The 16,838-nt window shown below is 40.2% G+C and overlaps 1 protein-coding gene across 2 annotated transcripts; it reads left to right on the top strand.

Moving 5' to 3' along the window:
- Nucleotides 1–857: 857 nt before the first annotated feature.
- Nucleotides 858–16,362, top strand: LOC119285185. 2 transcript variants are annotated; one of them, XM_037564418.1, is made up of 18 exons: nucleotides 858–1,320; nucleotides 3,567–3,630; nucleotides 3,763–3,861; nucleotides 4,375–4,571; nucleotides 5,455–5,622; nucleotides 5,762–6,019; nucleotides 6,162–6,259; nucleotides 8,471–8,528; nucleotides 8,696–8,893; nucleotides 9,671–9,730; nucleotides 9,807–9,889; nucleotides 11,346–11,659; nucleotides 11,768–11,859; nucleotides 11,937–12,066; nucleotides 12,783–13,957; nucleotides 14,049–14,335; nucleotides 15,204–15,371; nucleotides 15,922–16,362. In XM_037564418.1, exons 1-18 carry the CDS (start codon nucleotides 1,033–1,035, stop codon nucleotides 16,049–16,051), a joined length of 3,867 nt encoding a protein of 1,288 aa, XP_037420315.1. In that variant the 5' UTR covers nucleotides 858–1,032; the 3' UTR covers nucleotides 16,052–16,362. The 2 variants fall into 2 exon arrangements, with proteins under 2 accessions (XP_037420315.1, XP_037420313.1); XM_037564416.1 differs by having other exon boundaries at nucleotides 8,468–8,528.
- The last annotated feature ends 476 nt before the right edge of the window (nucleotides 16,363–16,838 follow it).

Genomic DNA, 16,838 nt, shown 5'->3' with positions numbered 1-16,838 from the left:
ACATTACCACGGTTTTAAAAACAGTTTTGCTAAGTCTTACGTCTCAGTCACTTGTATATTCCTTTGATCTTGCATGGAGATTCATAAAAAAAATATTTTTAGTTTTTCTTTTTTCTCTGTTCTTAAATATAAGTATTTTTAGATATTCTAACAAGTGACTACATACGGAGCAAAATGAGTGAATCTATATGTAAAATATGTCTACATACATTCGTATGTTGTAATCCATTTGAAATGTCTAAAAAGACTTATACTCCCTCCGTTCCTAAATATAAGTCTTTTTAGAGATTTCAAATGGACTACCACATACGGACATATTTTAGAGTGTAGATTCACTCATTTTGCTCCGTATGTAGTTACTTGTTGATATCTCTAGAAAGACTTATATGTAGGAACAGACGGAGTATTTAGGAACGGAGGGAGTATATCGCTTGATTGAGACTTGGTTAAGTCTCAGTCGACTGAGACCTAGACACACCCTTTTAAAAACTTCAAAATTACTTTGCTCCCAAACTTACCCTGAGGCTTTACATTACCACGGTTTTAAAAATACTGCTGCCAAATTAGGCAATCCAGGATTAGCAGTCAAAATAAAAAAAATAAAAATTCTATCACCAGGGGGATTGGGTAAATGGGCCAAGCCCGCGGTGTAGCCTTCCTTTTCTACCCAAATGGCTCTTGCCGTCGGCCTTGTTCCCAGCCCACTTCCCAGAAAAAAGGAGAGAAAAATCTGAGTTCGTTTCCCCGTGCCCGATCAAAACACTGATACCCCAGCTAAAAAAACCCACCACTGATACTCACTTTACTGCTCACGATTCTGTCCTTACCGTAGCGCCGCAGTGCGCCGCGCCAACCTCTTCCCTCCCCTGGCGCCCGCCCAAATCCGCCCCCCTGCGCGCGCGTCCGCTCCACCGCGCGGGAAAAACGTGAAGCTAATCCATCCAACCCCCATCTCCCGCCCCTCCCAGCACTGTCATTCCGAGCTCCCAAGCCCCAAACCCTAGCCCCGGTTCCCCGCTCGATCCCGTTCCGATGGGCGGATCTGCTGATCCTGAGGAGCCGGCGCCGACGCCCACGCCGTCACCGGCGAAGCCGTCGCCGACGCCCACGCCGTCACCGGCGAAGCCGTCGCCCAAGCGGCTCAGGCGGTGCGTGCAGTCGAGGCTCCCGTTTGGGTCGGGCAGGCCGGGCGGCGGCGGCGGAGGAGGGGTTGCCCCTCCCGCGCCAGCCGCCGAGGAGCCGTCTGGAAAGGAGGCCGCGGAGGAGCCGGAGAAGGGTAAGAGGAAGGCGAGGCCGCGGAGATCAGCGGCCGCCAGGAAGGTACTACATTGCTACAATTCGCCCCCGTTTCGGCTGTTGTCTGGTGTTTGCTCGGTAGCTGGACTACTTTAATTCGCCCGCCGTGTTGAAATTGTGGCTTCTCTGTGCCCGCTTCCGTGTTGATAAATAAGTTCCTTCTGATTTTCAATTTTAAATAGTTTGGAATGCACATAACTTCTTATACCTTGTTGGGCTGAAGCGACGTAGTATAAGTAGAGGTGCAAACAGATCGAGTAGTGACTCTACCACATTAGTATCAATTTGAATATTGTTGAATACCTGTAAATGGTAGTACGAATCTGAACCAATTTTCTGCTCGCATTAATACAACATGAGCATGGCAGGAAGTTTGTCGTCGGTGTCTATAATAGCTAAATTACAGAATTGAAATTCAAGCTACATCACTTTGATCTGAAACAAATGGGCTGGCATGACGGATTTAAAGCTACGTACATCACTGTATGTGGGTTGGGTTAGTCTGGGATAAGGTTAGCGTTAGACATAGGGGCTGATTGGTTTGAGCCCCAACTTGCCTTACCAAAATTTTGGCATGACCAAAATTTTGGCAAGTTGTTTGTGTTTGGATTCTGACCATCATATCCTCCAAAATTTTGGCAAGTGAGACCGTTGCTTTGTTTGGTTTGCGACCAACTGGCATGACGATTATGCTAGTCCAAAAATATTTAACTGCATCTATTACAAAATTGAGAAGAAATACATTTCAATACTTAGATGTGTTTTTTCTGTAGAAAACTTATATTTAATCAATGTTAACAGAAGTCACCAAAAGAATGACACTGCATGCTGCATGCACTTCGTTTTGCTACTGTTTGGATGCTGAAGAATTGCTGCATGCGGTTGCTAATCACGCACAGGTCCGCATATCTTTGAATTAAGAAGCGCCGCTGGTTGGTTACAGCAAAAAAAGGCTTATCCTAACTGCATGCATGCGGCAGGGCCCACCATAACAACCAGGGTCACAGCGCCAAAATATTGGCGCAGCTTTCTCGCGCCCTCGTGACGCCCACGCGTTGGCGAGAATTACATGGAGAGGCGCTGGGCAAGTCGGGCGAGCCAATTTTTTGGTGCAGATCCAAACAGCTACCAAATTGCATGGGCTAGCCAATTTTTTGGCAGGGTCAGCTTTGGTAGCAATCCAAACAGGCCCATACATCAAATGTCCAGTCTGACGTAACCTGTAGAGTACCTGGGCTGCTGATCCCAGTCTTGATGTGAATATGGAAATTGGCGTCATTTCCCATTGCACATCGCACTCTACACAGCAAAAAAATCCACACAGTAGTCATGTTTCATTTGAATGCTGGTTTTTTTCTTTCCATTCGCGTTTTAGGGACTCTTAGTATCGACTAAAACAGAACATCCATTTTCCACCCCTAGGTATCAAAGAAGCTTTTACATTGCCCTTCCTTTTATTTGATGACAGGCACTGCATATTAAGTACAGAAGATAAGTCTACCCCGCAATCAAGACTCCTCTCTTTTGCATGCTGTGCCTATGCCTTGCTAATTTTTGTGCTACAAATTTAGCAAGTATCATACCTGAAGGGTTGTAATCTTAGGCTTTTAGTAGCGCTGCCTGTTCCATCAAGAACATTCTTATCAAGTATGTCTCTTCCCATCACCATGCATATGTACTTGTATGGAGCTGCCAACTTTCCACATTTCCCAAATCAAACAGAGAAAAAGGGGCGCCTCTAATGCTCTACCTTCTTTGTGGAGTCAAAACAACTGCGCATAACTAAGCTAAGTGAATTGAATATGTTGACTCTCTGCTTACTGTTTACTTAAGGAGTGTCCACCCTTTCACTGTGTACCCATTTAATCTTCAAGAGAATAGTTTAGAAAGGATACAGCACAGGTTAGTTCTTTTCTTTCCACCAGTAAATTTTACCATCTATCTCTGTTGGATGGCTTTGACTAAACTGTCCATGCCATCCAAATTATCTGAAGTGGATAAATTGAATTTGCCAATGTGATAAGCTACCAAACAAAAACATTATAGAGAAGAAAAAACCCCGTAGATGGTCAGTTGCAACCAGTGGCATGCACATGCTCTCAGTTGCAACAATGGGTGATGACTATGTTTACTTTTCGTGTTAGTTCAGACTCTAGATCGGTCGTTTGGTTCAACTTATATGCTATATATTTGATTAATAAGCACATCTGCTGTTCTGTTATCTTTCCTGATATGCAAAATACTGATTTCTTTAATCAACCTTCATGTAGCCATCTTCAAATAAAGAGACAACTGGGTTGGATCCAGGTAGCAAGGATGAAGTTACTTTGGTTGGTATGTCAACCCCATACAATATTCTTGCCATTTCTTCAAGTGTTTCACTGGCCCATTCGTAGTCAAGTTTTCCTTGTTTATTTGCTACACTGTGAATGAGAATTGATGAATATTTGTTTTGTTGGATGTCAGATGAGAGCCCTCAGAAAAAACAGCGGAAAGGTAGAAATCAAGATGCAGCACGGAAGGCGCCTAATAGAAAGCGCTGCAAGGTGTTGGAATCTCCTGATGGTTAGTCCTCTCTCTCTCTCATCCCTATGCTTACAGTTGGTTAAAAACTTAAAAATCTATGCATCAAATACGAGCACCCCTTTGTATCAAACTATGCCTGTGTATCCTAGTATGGTATGGCTTAGTTTTTCTGAAAATGTACCCTATCCTGTTGATTTTTAACTGCATACCATGGAAGAAAAAAAGGTACCAAGTTCTCAAATGTTGACATATGAGAAAAATGATACACCTATATTGAGTTTGAAAGAGTGAAAAATTTACTCGTTGAGTCGGATAATATTTCAGTTGTTTGCAATATAAATTCAATTTTTTCATAGGCTGTGTCACATAGTGCATACTAAAAGTAGCTTAAATGTATTATTCTCTCACAGATTAAGAACACTATGTGCATTGGTTCTATATCCTCCTGAACAAGTTAGCTAAATATTTATTTACTTGTGATTTTACGTATTTATTGGTTAACATGTACTCTACTTTGACAGAGGTGTAATAATATTTTATTTATTTATGAAGGGCACGCAGGCTGTCAGCAACTGCATAGCAGTCAAACTGAAGCTACCTTACCTGAAGGATCTCCTGTCAAAATTGATATAGATCTGAATAATGTGCCTTCTGAGGCAACACAGGCTAATGCCAACGATGTATTAGACAACGAAGATAAGTCACAGGTGATAGTTGACCTAAGGTCAGAGGCAAAAATAGCTGCACAGGTACGCTCCAGTATCATTGTCTGCATTGCTGGGATATGCTGTGTGCTTCTTGTCTCGCGAGGGCACTTGCTACCATCAAATTTGTTGTGAGTTCATATTTGCAACTGCTTGAATCTCACTTTCTCATCCCAAGAAAGAGGGTAGAGTAAGATGGTACTCATGCAAAACATCTGATACTTTTACGGATTGGTGGTGGTTGTCTTACGATACATTCCAACTCTTATAACGATGACTTCACCCCTAAGAAATAATCTCTGTTATGGAAACAAACTGGCCAAAGATATTATTCCAGCCCCTAGTTCGTGAAACTAAGAACGCTTGAACACTAAGGGCATGTTTGGTTCATGCCATAGCATATGCCCTACCAAAATTTGCCAACCATTGGCTAGCGAAAATTGGCTAGAGATTCCTTGACTCTTTGCTGGCCATAAACTTGGTGAGATTTGTGAAGGGAATGTGAGGAGAGTTGGCAAGATTCCATAGGCAACCAAAATTTGGGTAACCAACCAAGTGAAAGCCGCAGAGAGGTAGAGACCTTAGTTGCTCTGTTTATTTCTTGTTGTAATCTGAGCTGTATGGCCATGGTCTTGCTTGTTAGACTTAGACCTTAAAACACTAGCAATTACTTAAGAAATGGTCTTTATCATTGTTAAAGATTGCTGCTGTGCATGCAACAAACCATCTCCTCCTTTCTGGTTAAACGTCCTCATTGACTTAATTGTTGAATAAGGGCTTGTTATCTCAGTATATCTATCACCATATCGGTGATGTGGTTATGGATCCAATATTTGAGGATTTGATTTTTGCAGGTGCACTAGTTTTAGTCGACTTCATGTTTATCCTGCTGTTTTCTTAAAATGTATATTCTTTGATTCATTGACAGGAAATCCGGATGTTATCATCTGGAAAGAAATTGCATCCATTTTTTGCTTCCCGGAAAGTAAACAAAGGTGCTGAACAAGATGCATTCAATATCGAAGATACAAATTCCCTTTGTGCTATTGAGAGGGACCCACCACTCTGGCCTGTTCATGTCGTGTACCAATTGGAGGTGTGCCCAGCACATATTTCCATACATCTAGCTGTACAACATCCCATAGTTTGTGGTCTATTTTGATGAGGTTTATTCAATGCGATTGTAACTGTATTCTTATTATTATTTTGACAATGTTCCCTTTCTTGCTCTGCAGACTGCCATACCAATTCATTGGAGTAAATGGCTAATTGGGGAGGGATCTTTTCTTGATACCAGTGCCTCCGATACACTTGAAAATCCTGTCTCATTCTTTGAGGGCTTTGTGAAACCTTTGACAATAGAGTCTAATTCCAAGAGGATGTGCCTAGATCAGTTGGCTGAGCAGAATATTGCAAATCACACAGCTTTGGGAATGGATTTTCCTAGCTTTCCTAAAGAACAAAGTGAAAGCAATCTATCTTCTTTGGATGTGGTATACGCTATGTTTTCACCTCTTTTACGAAGCATTCAGATGAACCTGCTTTGTGCTTCTATTACTCAACCTGTATAGCCACTAAATTTCTTGTTCCAACCATACACTAATCTAGATTTAATCTTGACCATTTGCATTCCAGATCCATCTTGATGAAGAGAGCTCTCCTCATGATTCTCTTTCCTATAACAAACACCCGGAAAGGATACTGCAAGGAAGGCCAGAAGTCGACCAGAAAGGGTAACAAACACTACCTAGTACCTATATTGTTTGCCTAAATGTATGTAAGACTGTTGGCTTTCTGCTAGCTACCTTGGTTTTGCCTTCATATTGAACTTGGAGATTTTGTAAATCATTTGAACTTAACATCATAGTTTCTTGAGCTAAACGTCATTGGAGATGACTAAGCGCAAAAAGGCAAACCATTTTGTTAATGTCCGCTCAAGCGGTGTCAGTCATCAGGATACTAATTGTTTTTTATATCTGTTATTTTTGTGCTCTTTTTCCTTGGCATCTAGGATCTTATTATACTATTTGAGTATTTGATAGTATATGTGGCAGAGGGAGTAAGAACAATAGTATACCAGTGCCTTCGATAGTGTCAAAAACGTTCTTATATTTTGGGACAGAGGGAGTAACAAATATCAGTTGTTTATTTCTGACGCCCCTTAGGCCTTGTACAATGCAAGGTGCTTAGGGAGGTGCTCGTAAGATAAATCGAGTTTTCCTTAAGCATCAGTGCTTATTTCTACAGGAGGTGCCTAATTAAGCGTCTACCCTCTACAAATAAGCACCGGTGCTTAAAGAAAAACTGGTCTATTTCTCTAAGCACCTACCATAAGCGCCTTGCATTGTACAAAGCCTTATACACATTGTTGTAGACACCGAGCAGGCAAGGCTAGTGGTCCACTAGTTGAACAGGTTGTTTTGTTAGTATCAATTTTATTAATTTGGCCTCTTCTTGTAAGGATTAGAGCAACATACTATGGCAAGAAGTTCCAACTAGAGAAATACATATGGTGTCAAAGTGGGGGATCTGAAGGAATCCATGGATGATGGAAATAAGAGATCAAGTGCGGTTCCAGAAAGATTGTGTTAGATATTGCCTACTTGAACCACTCAGACCCAACGCAGTTACAGCATAAAATCAATCTGCCAAGCTCTAATCTACATGCAAATAAAAAACTCAACCACATTTATGCTAACCTCAAGTAATTCTAAACTACATGCCATCTAAACATCTTGTCTCTTGCTTCTGATAGCAAGCCATTTCTCACAAGCTGACCCAGCATGTCCCGTTTCGTGCAACCGATACTGTGCCAATTTTGTTATGCCGGACGATTGGATCTAGTGGAGGATGACAGTGGCTCATGGGAATGTAAATTCGACGGCAGCAAACAGAAGCAAGTGGTGTGCAAGATGATGAGGATGAAAATGGAGTCTGTGGGGGAGAGAGAGCATGAGATGGATGTAGGGAGGGTCCTTGTTCAGATGTTCAAGACTGGGGTGGGCCAGCTAAGTTGCCCCTCCCATTTTTTGTCAGCTTTGTTGTCTTAAGAATAGCTGACTGTCTCGACAAAAACGTGTGGTTCTCTGATTTTAATACACTTTGTGCCTTTAGTTCTGGTTGTACTGCATGTGAAGTCTTGTAAGTGAGCCAGCTGCCTAAGTTGCTGGTTCTGTTTTCCCAGTTTGAACACTGCTCTGTTCTGAATTTTTAAATTGTGCTGGCTAATTACTCAAAATTGTTAAACCTAAAACTCTGACTAACAGTCAAACTTTGTGGCTGAATTGTTTTTCTATAAGTGATATATATCATAAAAAATCTTATTTCATTGCTGATTCTAGCATTAAAATTGTCATTCAATTACCTTTTAACCAGTAGGCGTTTATCAGTTTTGTTAAGCTAATGTTGCCTGCTAACACTATGGGTGTGAGCTCTCCTGATATCCCATTAGGCATGGACTTTCCATCACTTGCATGAATGCCAAGCAGCTAGATTTTGTCTTTGATATTATTATATCCATTTCCAATTGGCGTCTCATGTCATTGTCCATATGAAGCTGCAAGGTCATTTAGGCTTATACCGTACGCATCATGCAACCTTTTTTGTGAATGGAATCTGAGACAAAGCATGAACATGGTTTAGGTGTGGCTAGTAAGGGTTTATAGCTTTACATATTTCTGAAATATCATATTGACCCCAAAACTATCTATATGCAGAAGTTTGCCGATCCTTCTATGTTTGTGACCCTAATCCCTCACCATCCTTCTATGATAGCCCTATTAATTATTCGTTGCAAGTACCGCTCTTGGAGGTTTGGTTAGTTAGCATATCAAAGTGTAATACCGCATGCTAACCAAGTTGGTTTCTTAAGAACTTATTTACTGACAGAAAATGAGTTGGTTTAACTAGTGTCTTATATCTTGTGATATCTACTGTTGCAGCAGCTGTCAGCCGGCTTATTACCTGTGGACTGACAAGTACCGGCCTGAAACTGCTGCCCAGGTGAACATGAAATTTTATTTTTATATTGACAATTATGCATTGCATTATACCTTTTCTGTTTGTTTCTTGTACTTGATTAGCTTTTTGGGTCAACATGCCTCTTAGGAAACACAAATACTACATTACGCTTATATTTGTTCTGGGATTTCCACTATTTTGGTTGATAGGTCTGTGGAAATATTGAGCATGTAAAGTTTCTCAGTGAATGGCTCAAAGGGTGGGATGAAAGAGGCCACAAGAACAAGCAAACTGGAGTTGCTAATGAGAGCATCAATGCCAGCTTCTGTCAAGATGAATCTGACACAGATTGTTCAGAAGATGCTTCTGATTATGAAAATGTACTTCTGATTACTGGACCAGTTGGGGTGAGTACCATGCTCAAGAGTACCTGTCGCTACCATTGTACACTGCTTAACATGCTTTTCAGCAATCAATCAATCAATCTGCACTTTATTTTGAAGCTGTTGAGTATTTTCTATAAGTAATACATTTGTGGTGTTGAAATTGCTGTCGGTAAGTAGCATCATCCTAAACGCAGCCACTCCCACCAAAAGATTGAAATAGGATTACATACCTCTGACACTAACAGTATAGAGCTTCCCATTTGTTACCACAGGAAACACCTCTTTTTAAAATATTAAAACAATGTAATGGCAACTTATATCCAGTTAGTAACTTAGTTTGAACTGGAAAGGCTTACATATGATGCTATTCATCAGAACTCTAAAAAATAAGGTTGAGCCCTGTAGGTTGTTCAGCTACTAATTTTGTCCTAGCAATTGGTATTGTCTGTATTCATTTAACTGGGCACAGAGGTGTACAAACATAAATTTGCAGTCTATTGATTCTGTTACTATGTTCTACTCCCTCCGTTCCCAAATATAAGTCTTTCTAGAGATTCCAACAAGTGACTACATACGGAGCAAAATGAGTGAATCTACACTCTAAAACATGTCTACATACATCCGTATATTGTAGTCCATTTGAAATGTCTAAAAAGACTCATATTTAGGAACGGAGGGAGTAATTTATATTTTTCAATTGTCCCTTCCACAAATTGTATACTTGCATTGTTACGCCCTTATGTCTATATATAGACATACAGCCTAGATGTAGTCTGATCTCTTTGTTCTTACTCCCAGTGTGGAAAATCAGCCGCAGTTTTTGCTTGTGCGAGAGAACATGGGTTCAATGTAATTGAGGTATATTTTTCTGCAGCTTTTCTTTTTAGAAACAACTCGGCTTCCTGTACTTTTTCTTAAAAGTGTGAATTTATAGGTAAATACATCTGATATGAGAAATGGGGCGTATGTAAAGCAAAAGTTTGAGGAAGCAACTAAATCACATGGCCTTGAAAAGTGGTATGTCCAATTTCTTCTCCGTGTTCTCACTTTTTGATGAGGAACAATAGATGAGGAAAATAAAAATAAAATCATATGTCAAATCTGTTTGGCTACTTCTAGATACTTCTACTCTAGTCTAGTACTACCTCCGTTTGAACTAAAACCATGTCACTTATTTTGGGACAGAGGGAGTATTTCTTTTATTTTCTAAACCCTAGCTACTGTTTTCTAGAGTCTTCTAGCTATGAGTAGAATGGTGAATCTTAAGTAATGTGTCTAATCTGTTTGGCTACTTCTAGATACTTCTACTCTAGTCTAGTACTACCTCCGTTTGAACTACAACCATGTCACTTATTTTGGGACGAAGGGAGTATTTCTTTTATTTTCTAAACCCTAGCTACTGTTTTCTAGAGTCTTCTAGCTATGAGTAGAATGGTGAATCTTAAGTAATGTTTCTAGAGTGTTCTAGCATAAGTGGAAGTGAGATGTCAAGGCTTCCCAAAGCCCTATAAATAGAGGTCCCCGCCTCTAGTTTGTAACCAGACTATGTACCCCACTACGTATATATAACTTGGTGTCCTTATCTAAGATCTTGGACTAGATCTTGTGCTCTAAGAGTTTTGGATTGAACTCCCGCTGCCTTATCTCCGCCTCTAGAGTAATATCACAGCATGTTGAAGTTGTTCCTAAAACACTTGTGCTGTACACATCGTAGCAGTAACCTTGTGCTGCTTCTCCACAACCTTGTGCTGCTTCTCCACAACCTTGTGCTGCTTCACTTTTCCTGTTTATGATGGACAATAGTTGTCTAATTGACTTGGCATTCCTTTATTACGAGCTCTACTCTCTTCATGATGCAACTTATCATGCACCTTAGTCCACGGGGGAAATACTGGACTGTGATGACTTGAAGTGGGACCTTAGGGGTGTTATGAAGAATAGCAACTTGTATTTCCATGAGGCCATAGGCCAGTATATACACGTACAGGCGGAGTAAATATGCAGGAAACCCCTTATACAGTGGGGCATGAGCTAATATATGTGAAGTATATACATCTCTTGAGAAGGAGAAAAATGAGACCATAGGCCTGAATGACCTTTTTGCTCTTTCTTGTTCCTTAGAGATGATCCAATTTGCCATACCTCATATATACAGATAGGCCCTAACAATATACTATAAGAGGTGATATTGCTATCTAACACATCCAAATTGCCTACTACTACTAACTCAAAGAATTGTCGAGCAACAACGAAATCTGCTGCTATAGGAATTATGGTATTAGGGCACATGCAAAAACCAATGAGAACTTGCTTATAATCATATGAAGTTCTGCTCATTATTTTTTGGCAAGCACCAAGTTGGCATGTAGTCAAATGCAGTTTAAATGCCAACCTAAGCATTCTTGTCTAAACCTTTATAGGCCTGCCTTTTTAGAGTGTACGTACATCAATTATCTTTTTGTCTCCCATACAGGTCACAAGAGGAGGTCACCACTCCACCAAGAATAGATTCTTTAGATCCAGCTTTAGAGACACCTGATAGGACTGAATACAAGCATTCGGTATCCTGCTCTACAAGAAAAGCATCTAACGATGATGAGCATATGCTACCTGTAAAATGCTACTCAAGTTCAAAGCTGAGTGATGAAGCCCCTAAACAAGTTATTAACAAGACACTTATCCTATTTGAGGATGTGGATACTGTCTTTGATGAGGATCGTGGATTTATTTCGACCATACTTAAGATTGCAGAGACTACAAGATGGCCAATTATACTGACCAGCAACAGTGAGCCTTTTTGCCTTCAGGATTTTGCATTTCTCTATTCATCTTTTACAGTCTCATTTGATGTTATATACTAAAGTGTTTGTTATTCATTACACTTGTTTTGTGAAGAGAAGGATCCAGCTTTGCCTCATCTCTTGGATCAGCTAGTTTTGGATTTCAAATACCCATCATCCGGAGAGCTACTTTCACATGTTGGCATGGTAAAGAATTATTTTGTGGATGGAAACTTATGTCACTTGTCTGACTTGAAAGTTGACTATATCCTAACTCTGCGCAGATCTGTAAATCTGAGGGAGTGGACGTCACTGCTCCTCAATTGAAGTATTTTATCAATGCTTGTTTAGGGGATATTAGGAGGACAACAATGCTTTTGCAATTTTGGTATCAAGGCAAGCAGGAATACACAGGTTGAATACTTTGGTGTGCTTGTGCTGTCCCATACTTGCAAAATTTGAGCCCAAGTGATATACTATAGCTTAAAATGCTGTATTTTTTATCTTATTCCCTGAAGTGTGACTGGCTAGCTGTGTGATTCGTATATTATGGCATAATATGTTTGTTTCTGTAATTGTGTGACCACTGTTAGACTTGCTGTTATGATCATGGACTGTTAGACACTTTAGACATCTCATATCATTTAGTTGGAACGTTACCTGGTACTCCCTCCGTTCCAAAATAGATGACCCAACTTTGTATTAAAGTTAGTACAAAGTTGAGTCATCTATTTTGGAACAGAGGGAGTAGTCAATAATGTTAGTTGCATAATTATAGGATTCCTTGTTTTGTAATAAGTTTATTAGTGGTCAAACCTACACATGGCTTATTTCATGTTCTCTTATTGACCCCTAAGTAATAACTTAAAGGTTACCAATCTGATCTAACTCTAATCTTTATGTTTTTCCTATTTAAGTAATGTTCCATATCTGTTTGAATATTACATAATCCTGTACTCGTGCACATAACACACCCATGCTGTGAGAAATGTTGTTCCGGTTCTTTTTTTGCGTGGTGTCTTTGTTTAATTGGTAGTTTTTCGCTGAAGATTTTGCGTTTAAATGTTGTATTCAATGTAGAACTGCTTAGCATATCATTTTAGCTATTCTAATCTATTTTCTATTTTCAGAGAGGTCAAACAAATGCTTGTCTGTTCCTTTTTCACTTGACTTGGATGCAGTACATTCTACCGTGCCAAGAATGTTGCCTTGGGACTTCCCCTGTAAATTATCAGAAACAGTGTGCTTGGAGATAGAAAAAACAATCCATTTAGCTGAAGAAAAGAAAAGGCAGATGGAATTATCAGAGTTTGAAGCCTTGGAGTTACAAATAACAGCACCTCTGACCAAGGGAAGAAGTGCAGTTAAAACAAGAAAGATTAAAAAATCCAAGTTAAAGCATGGCCACACTACTGAATGTAATGATATTTCACCTTGTAAGAATGATCTTGATGATTTTGATGATGCTCCAGATACCTCTCTTCTGTCTGATCAACAAAAAGCAAGAAAGAAGCATGGTGTAGTGTTATTATCTGAGTCCGATGATGATCAAGCGGATGTATATATTGCCAAAGATGCCAGATTTACTGTGCCAGAAGGTGATTTATTCCCACAACCTCCAGAAGTGCCCCATATACATGGGCAAGGAATCTCAAATCAGTTTTGTTTTCCAAGCGAATCAAGGGAGACTTTTGAAATAACTAATTCTTTCCAAAACCAGTTCGAGAGCAACTTGGTTGGGTCCATTTCACAAATATGTGATACTTTTATCTCACAAGGCGTGTCGTGTGTGCCTGAGTCATCCCTCGCAGTTGGAGGTGTTTCTGCATCTGTTAGCAGCGATGACCTTTTATCAAGTATGGTGTTCAATGGCTTGTCTACCTTTAATAATGATGGTGTTTGCACTACGCCTATGACGGCACTAGAAGACAGTAACCATGCGAGGAATCTAATGTCTGGATCGCAGAAATGCATGGAAGATGTGGTTGGTGAGACATGTGAAGCTTATGCAGAATCATTTGGCAGGAATGAACAGGAAAGTTGTTCAACTACGGGGTATCAACTGATGGATGAATGCAGTCGAGCTGATAGCATTTGGCTGCTTTCTGGCAAAAAAACTAACGACTGTTGCAAGGTTGAATGCGTGCAGGATACTTGGAACAGGCTACGTCGTTGCTGTCCTGTACTTCCCTGTGAGACCAACCACAATAGAACTGCTTCTGGAGCTTTGAAGCTTGCTTCCAGTGTGTCTGATTTAATATCGGAATCAGATCTTATGCTCACCCGCTGCTACCCTCTTACCAATGTAAGTACTCTTATCGTTGGTTTCTTTGTGATTCATGTTTGTGCAATATAGTCTTGAACCCTTGATGTATTTTTTTTATAAATTTGTGCAGGACATTTTGGATCCATCTTCATCCCCGAGTGCTGAGCCTGATGACCTCTCCTGGTACGATAAGCAGCTTGAGATGGGATCTGTCTATGCGCAGCATGCTCTTTGTGTTTTCTCAAGGGACTTCCAAGATAAGGAGGATGGTTCCATTGATTTGTCACAAGAGTTGTTGTTTGCCAGTACAACTGCCACATCTCTTGGTAAACTTATTAGTTCAGGAATAAACAGTGATGATGGATATGGGAACATTTCCCACATGAAAAATCCAACAAGCTGTATTTCTAAGGGGAGGTAAGCATCGCATTTCCCATGTACATTTGTTGCATTTTAACATATCTTGGAGTTCTCATGGTATTACAGTTTAATTTTTATTCATTTATGCATTTAATTTAGAGTATATTTTAGAAAACATTGGGGTCCTAGTGACCATAATGCTGTGCCATAGGGTCATTTGATTTCCTAAACACAACAAAAAATAACCAATTCCCACCTGGGCTAATGTTCTAGCCCACAACTCCACATGCAACGCTGCTTCTGTATTGTTGGCCAATCGACCTTGCATGCTGAACATGAACAACACTGCTCATCTACCAGAACTGTAGGTGGGAAGAAATTGAAGGCATGTTGATTAGATTATTTTAGGGGTCAACTGGTCATACCTCATGATAAATATTTCAGCTATATTTGCATATGTCAACACAATATAGAGTTTTCCACTGGTGCATAAACAATGCACAACTGATGGAAATGCTAGTGATGTTTTTGGTGGGTGACATATGTGCATATCTTGGAATACTAGTCAGCATGCATTTATGGTAATAATGTCACTTTTCGTTGAACCAACATGCTATATTTTGCACCAATGAGTATTATGTGCACATGACACTTTCACGTGATAGTGATTTTGACCATAATTGAAAATTCTTGTTAGCCTTGTTCTATTGCAACTTCAACAGTGGTTACGAGCCTTTCCCATGTTCAGAACTTTCTTAAATAATGGATTTCATATAGGTTGTACTTGTTACTCAATAAATTTGACTGAGTGGAATATTATCTTGCTAAATGAATCTTTTCCAAGACTGGTATCAATTTGCTTATAGTCTATGTATGTACCAATGGAGCATCCATTGAGACACTGAACCTGCAATTAACTGTGCAGGGAGCAACTAGTTCATCTTTGTGACGCACTGCTTCCGGTAGTTCCTTCCAAGCTATCTCTATCACTGAGAGGACCCGCTTTTGTTGATTATTTGTCTTCGACTTGTCAGATTTCGCAGTTAGAAAACTTGCGACTCACTGAGAGTAAAGTTGCAAACAAGCAAAGAAGGTAGTCCCTGTCTTTCAGTTCTATAATTTTTTTCTTCCATGCACCAAGTATGATGCCTAACATATGTTCTTTTGTGTCAAGGCATATAACCAAGCCAAACATTGCCAGCATCATCTTTTATCTAAAATTGCCGTAGCACCGTAGCTGGTCATATTTTTACTCTGGAATTCTGTATTTGCACCATGTAACGTTCTTACTTTAAAAATGATTTTGGCCGCAACCTGGTTAAACGTTTGCAAGATTGGATACCTTATGTGAACCAGCATGCTTCTCTCCATTACTCTGAAATAGTGTGTTACCCATATCAGTTCAATTGAGTGTTTGAGATATGGATAGCGGCCTGCTGCTTGATTAGAGTTTAGGGAATTTCACCTGTTCTCATTTACATTAGAAAGGAATGTTTTGGCACAAATCCATGGTATGCCCTATTGTCCATGTGCTCTGTAATCCCTTAAACCAACTGTTGGCGTGAACATCATGTGCCATTTGCATTATCAGGGTTCAAAATGTCAACCAACGAACACTGACTGCTGCTCTTTGTGTGCTGCAGGTGTCGTCAGTCAAGACATTACTTAAGTTCTGCTGCACTTTCGATGTCACCTGAAGGCATCGAATTGTTAGCACAAAGCAGCTGTTTTGGTGAAAGGCGCGAGAAGGTTATAGACCAGACGATTGCCTAGAAGTATAGAGTTAATAATATGGTTTTAGAGGCGGCAGAGTATTTTTGCTATAGCTTGATTAGAGTTGGCCGAGGCGACCCATTTTTACTCACAGCTCATATCTGTAGTAGCTCAGTGGTAAGTTATGGTCCATGATTGGGCAATGCTGATGTTTCCAGACATCCACTGTGTAGTCCTGTATAATGTAAATGCATGTTGTCATCTTAATTTATAGTGTGGTGTAGCTCAGTAGTGGTGTAGCTGATGATTCTAACAAGTTTATACATGTTCATCCAAATAAAACTAGTGCACTCAGGTGCCTGTTTTTCTCATTCTCACAATGGTGATACGCACAGTACATCGAGAGATTGGAAAGAGTTTGAACTATTCAGCTATTTCGAGATCTAGCTCTACAAATACAATCAGATATCAAACTTGCTTGGTCTCGTTTTGCTGCAATTTATTTACCTCCCTCTTTGGTGGAATGCGTGATGTTCACATCTCTGTTCTGTTCATGGACGGGCTGGTTCCAACCCGGCCGAAACAGGCAGCACGCCGCTAGTAAAATGTGTTCAGTTTTTTTTGCGGGTGAAAAAATGTGTTCAGTTGTCACGACCGTTAACAAGCACACCTCTAGTTAGCCCCTTCTCTCCTTGCCTTGTGTTGGCAAGGCTGTGGTTGGAGATGGTGGCCATGGTGTTCTGGTGAGATCGCGTGTAGATTAAAGACTTAATTGTATTTTTAGTTCTTTTATTGGGTCTTGAATGTATAACTGAAGGGCTTGCTTGTAAGTTTTTGTTTTCATTCG

Source organism: Triticum dicoccoides, chromosome 4A (genome assembly GCF_002162155.2).
Source record: "Triticum dicoccoides isolate Atlit2015 ecotype Zavitan chromosome 4A, WEW_v2.0, whole genome shotgun sequence".
Lineage (NCBI taxonomy): Eukaryota > Viridiplantae > Streptophyta > Magnoliopsida > Poales > Poaceae > Triticum > Triticum dicoccoides.
This window is presented reverse-complemented; position numbering and strand designations above follow the sequence as displayed.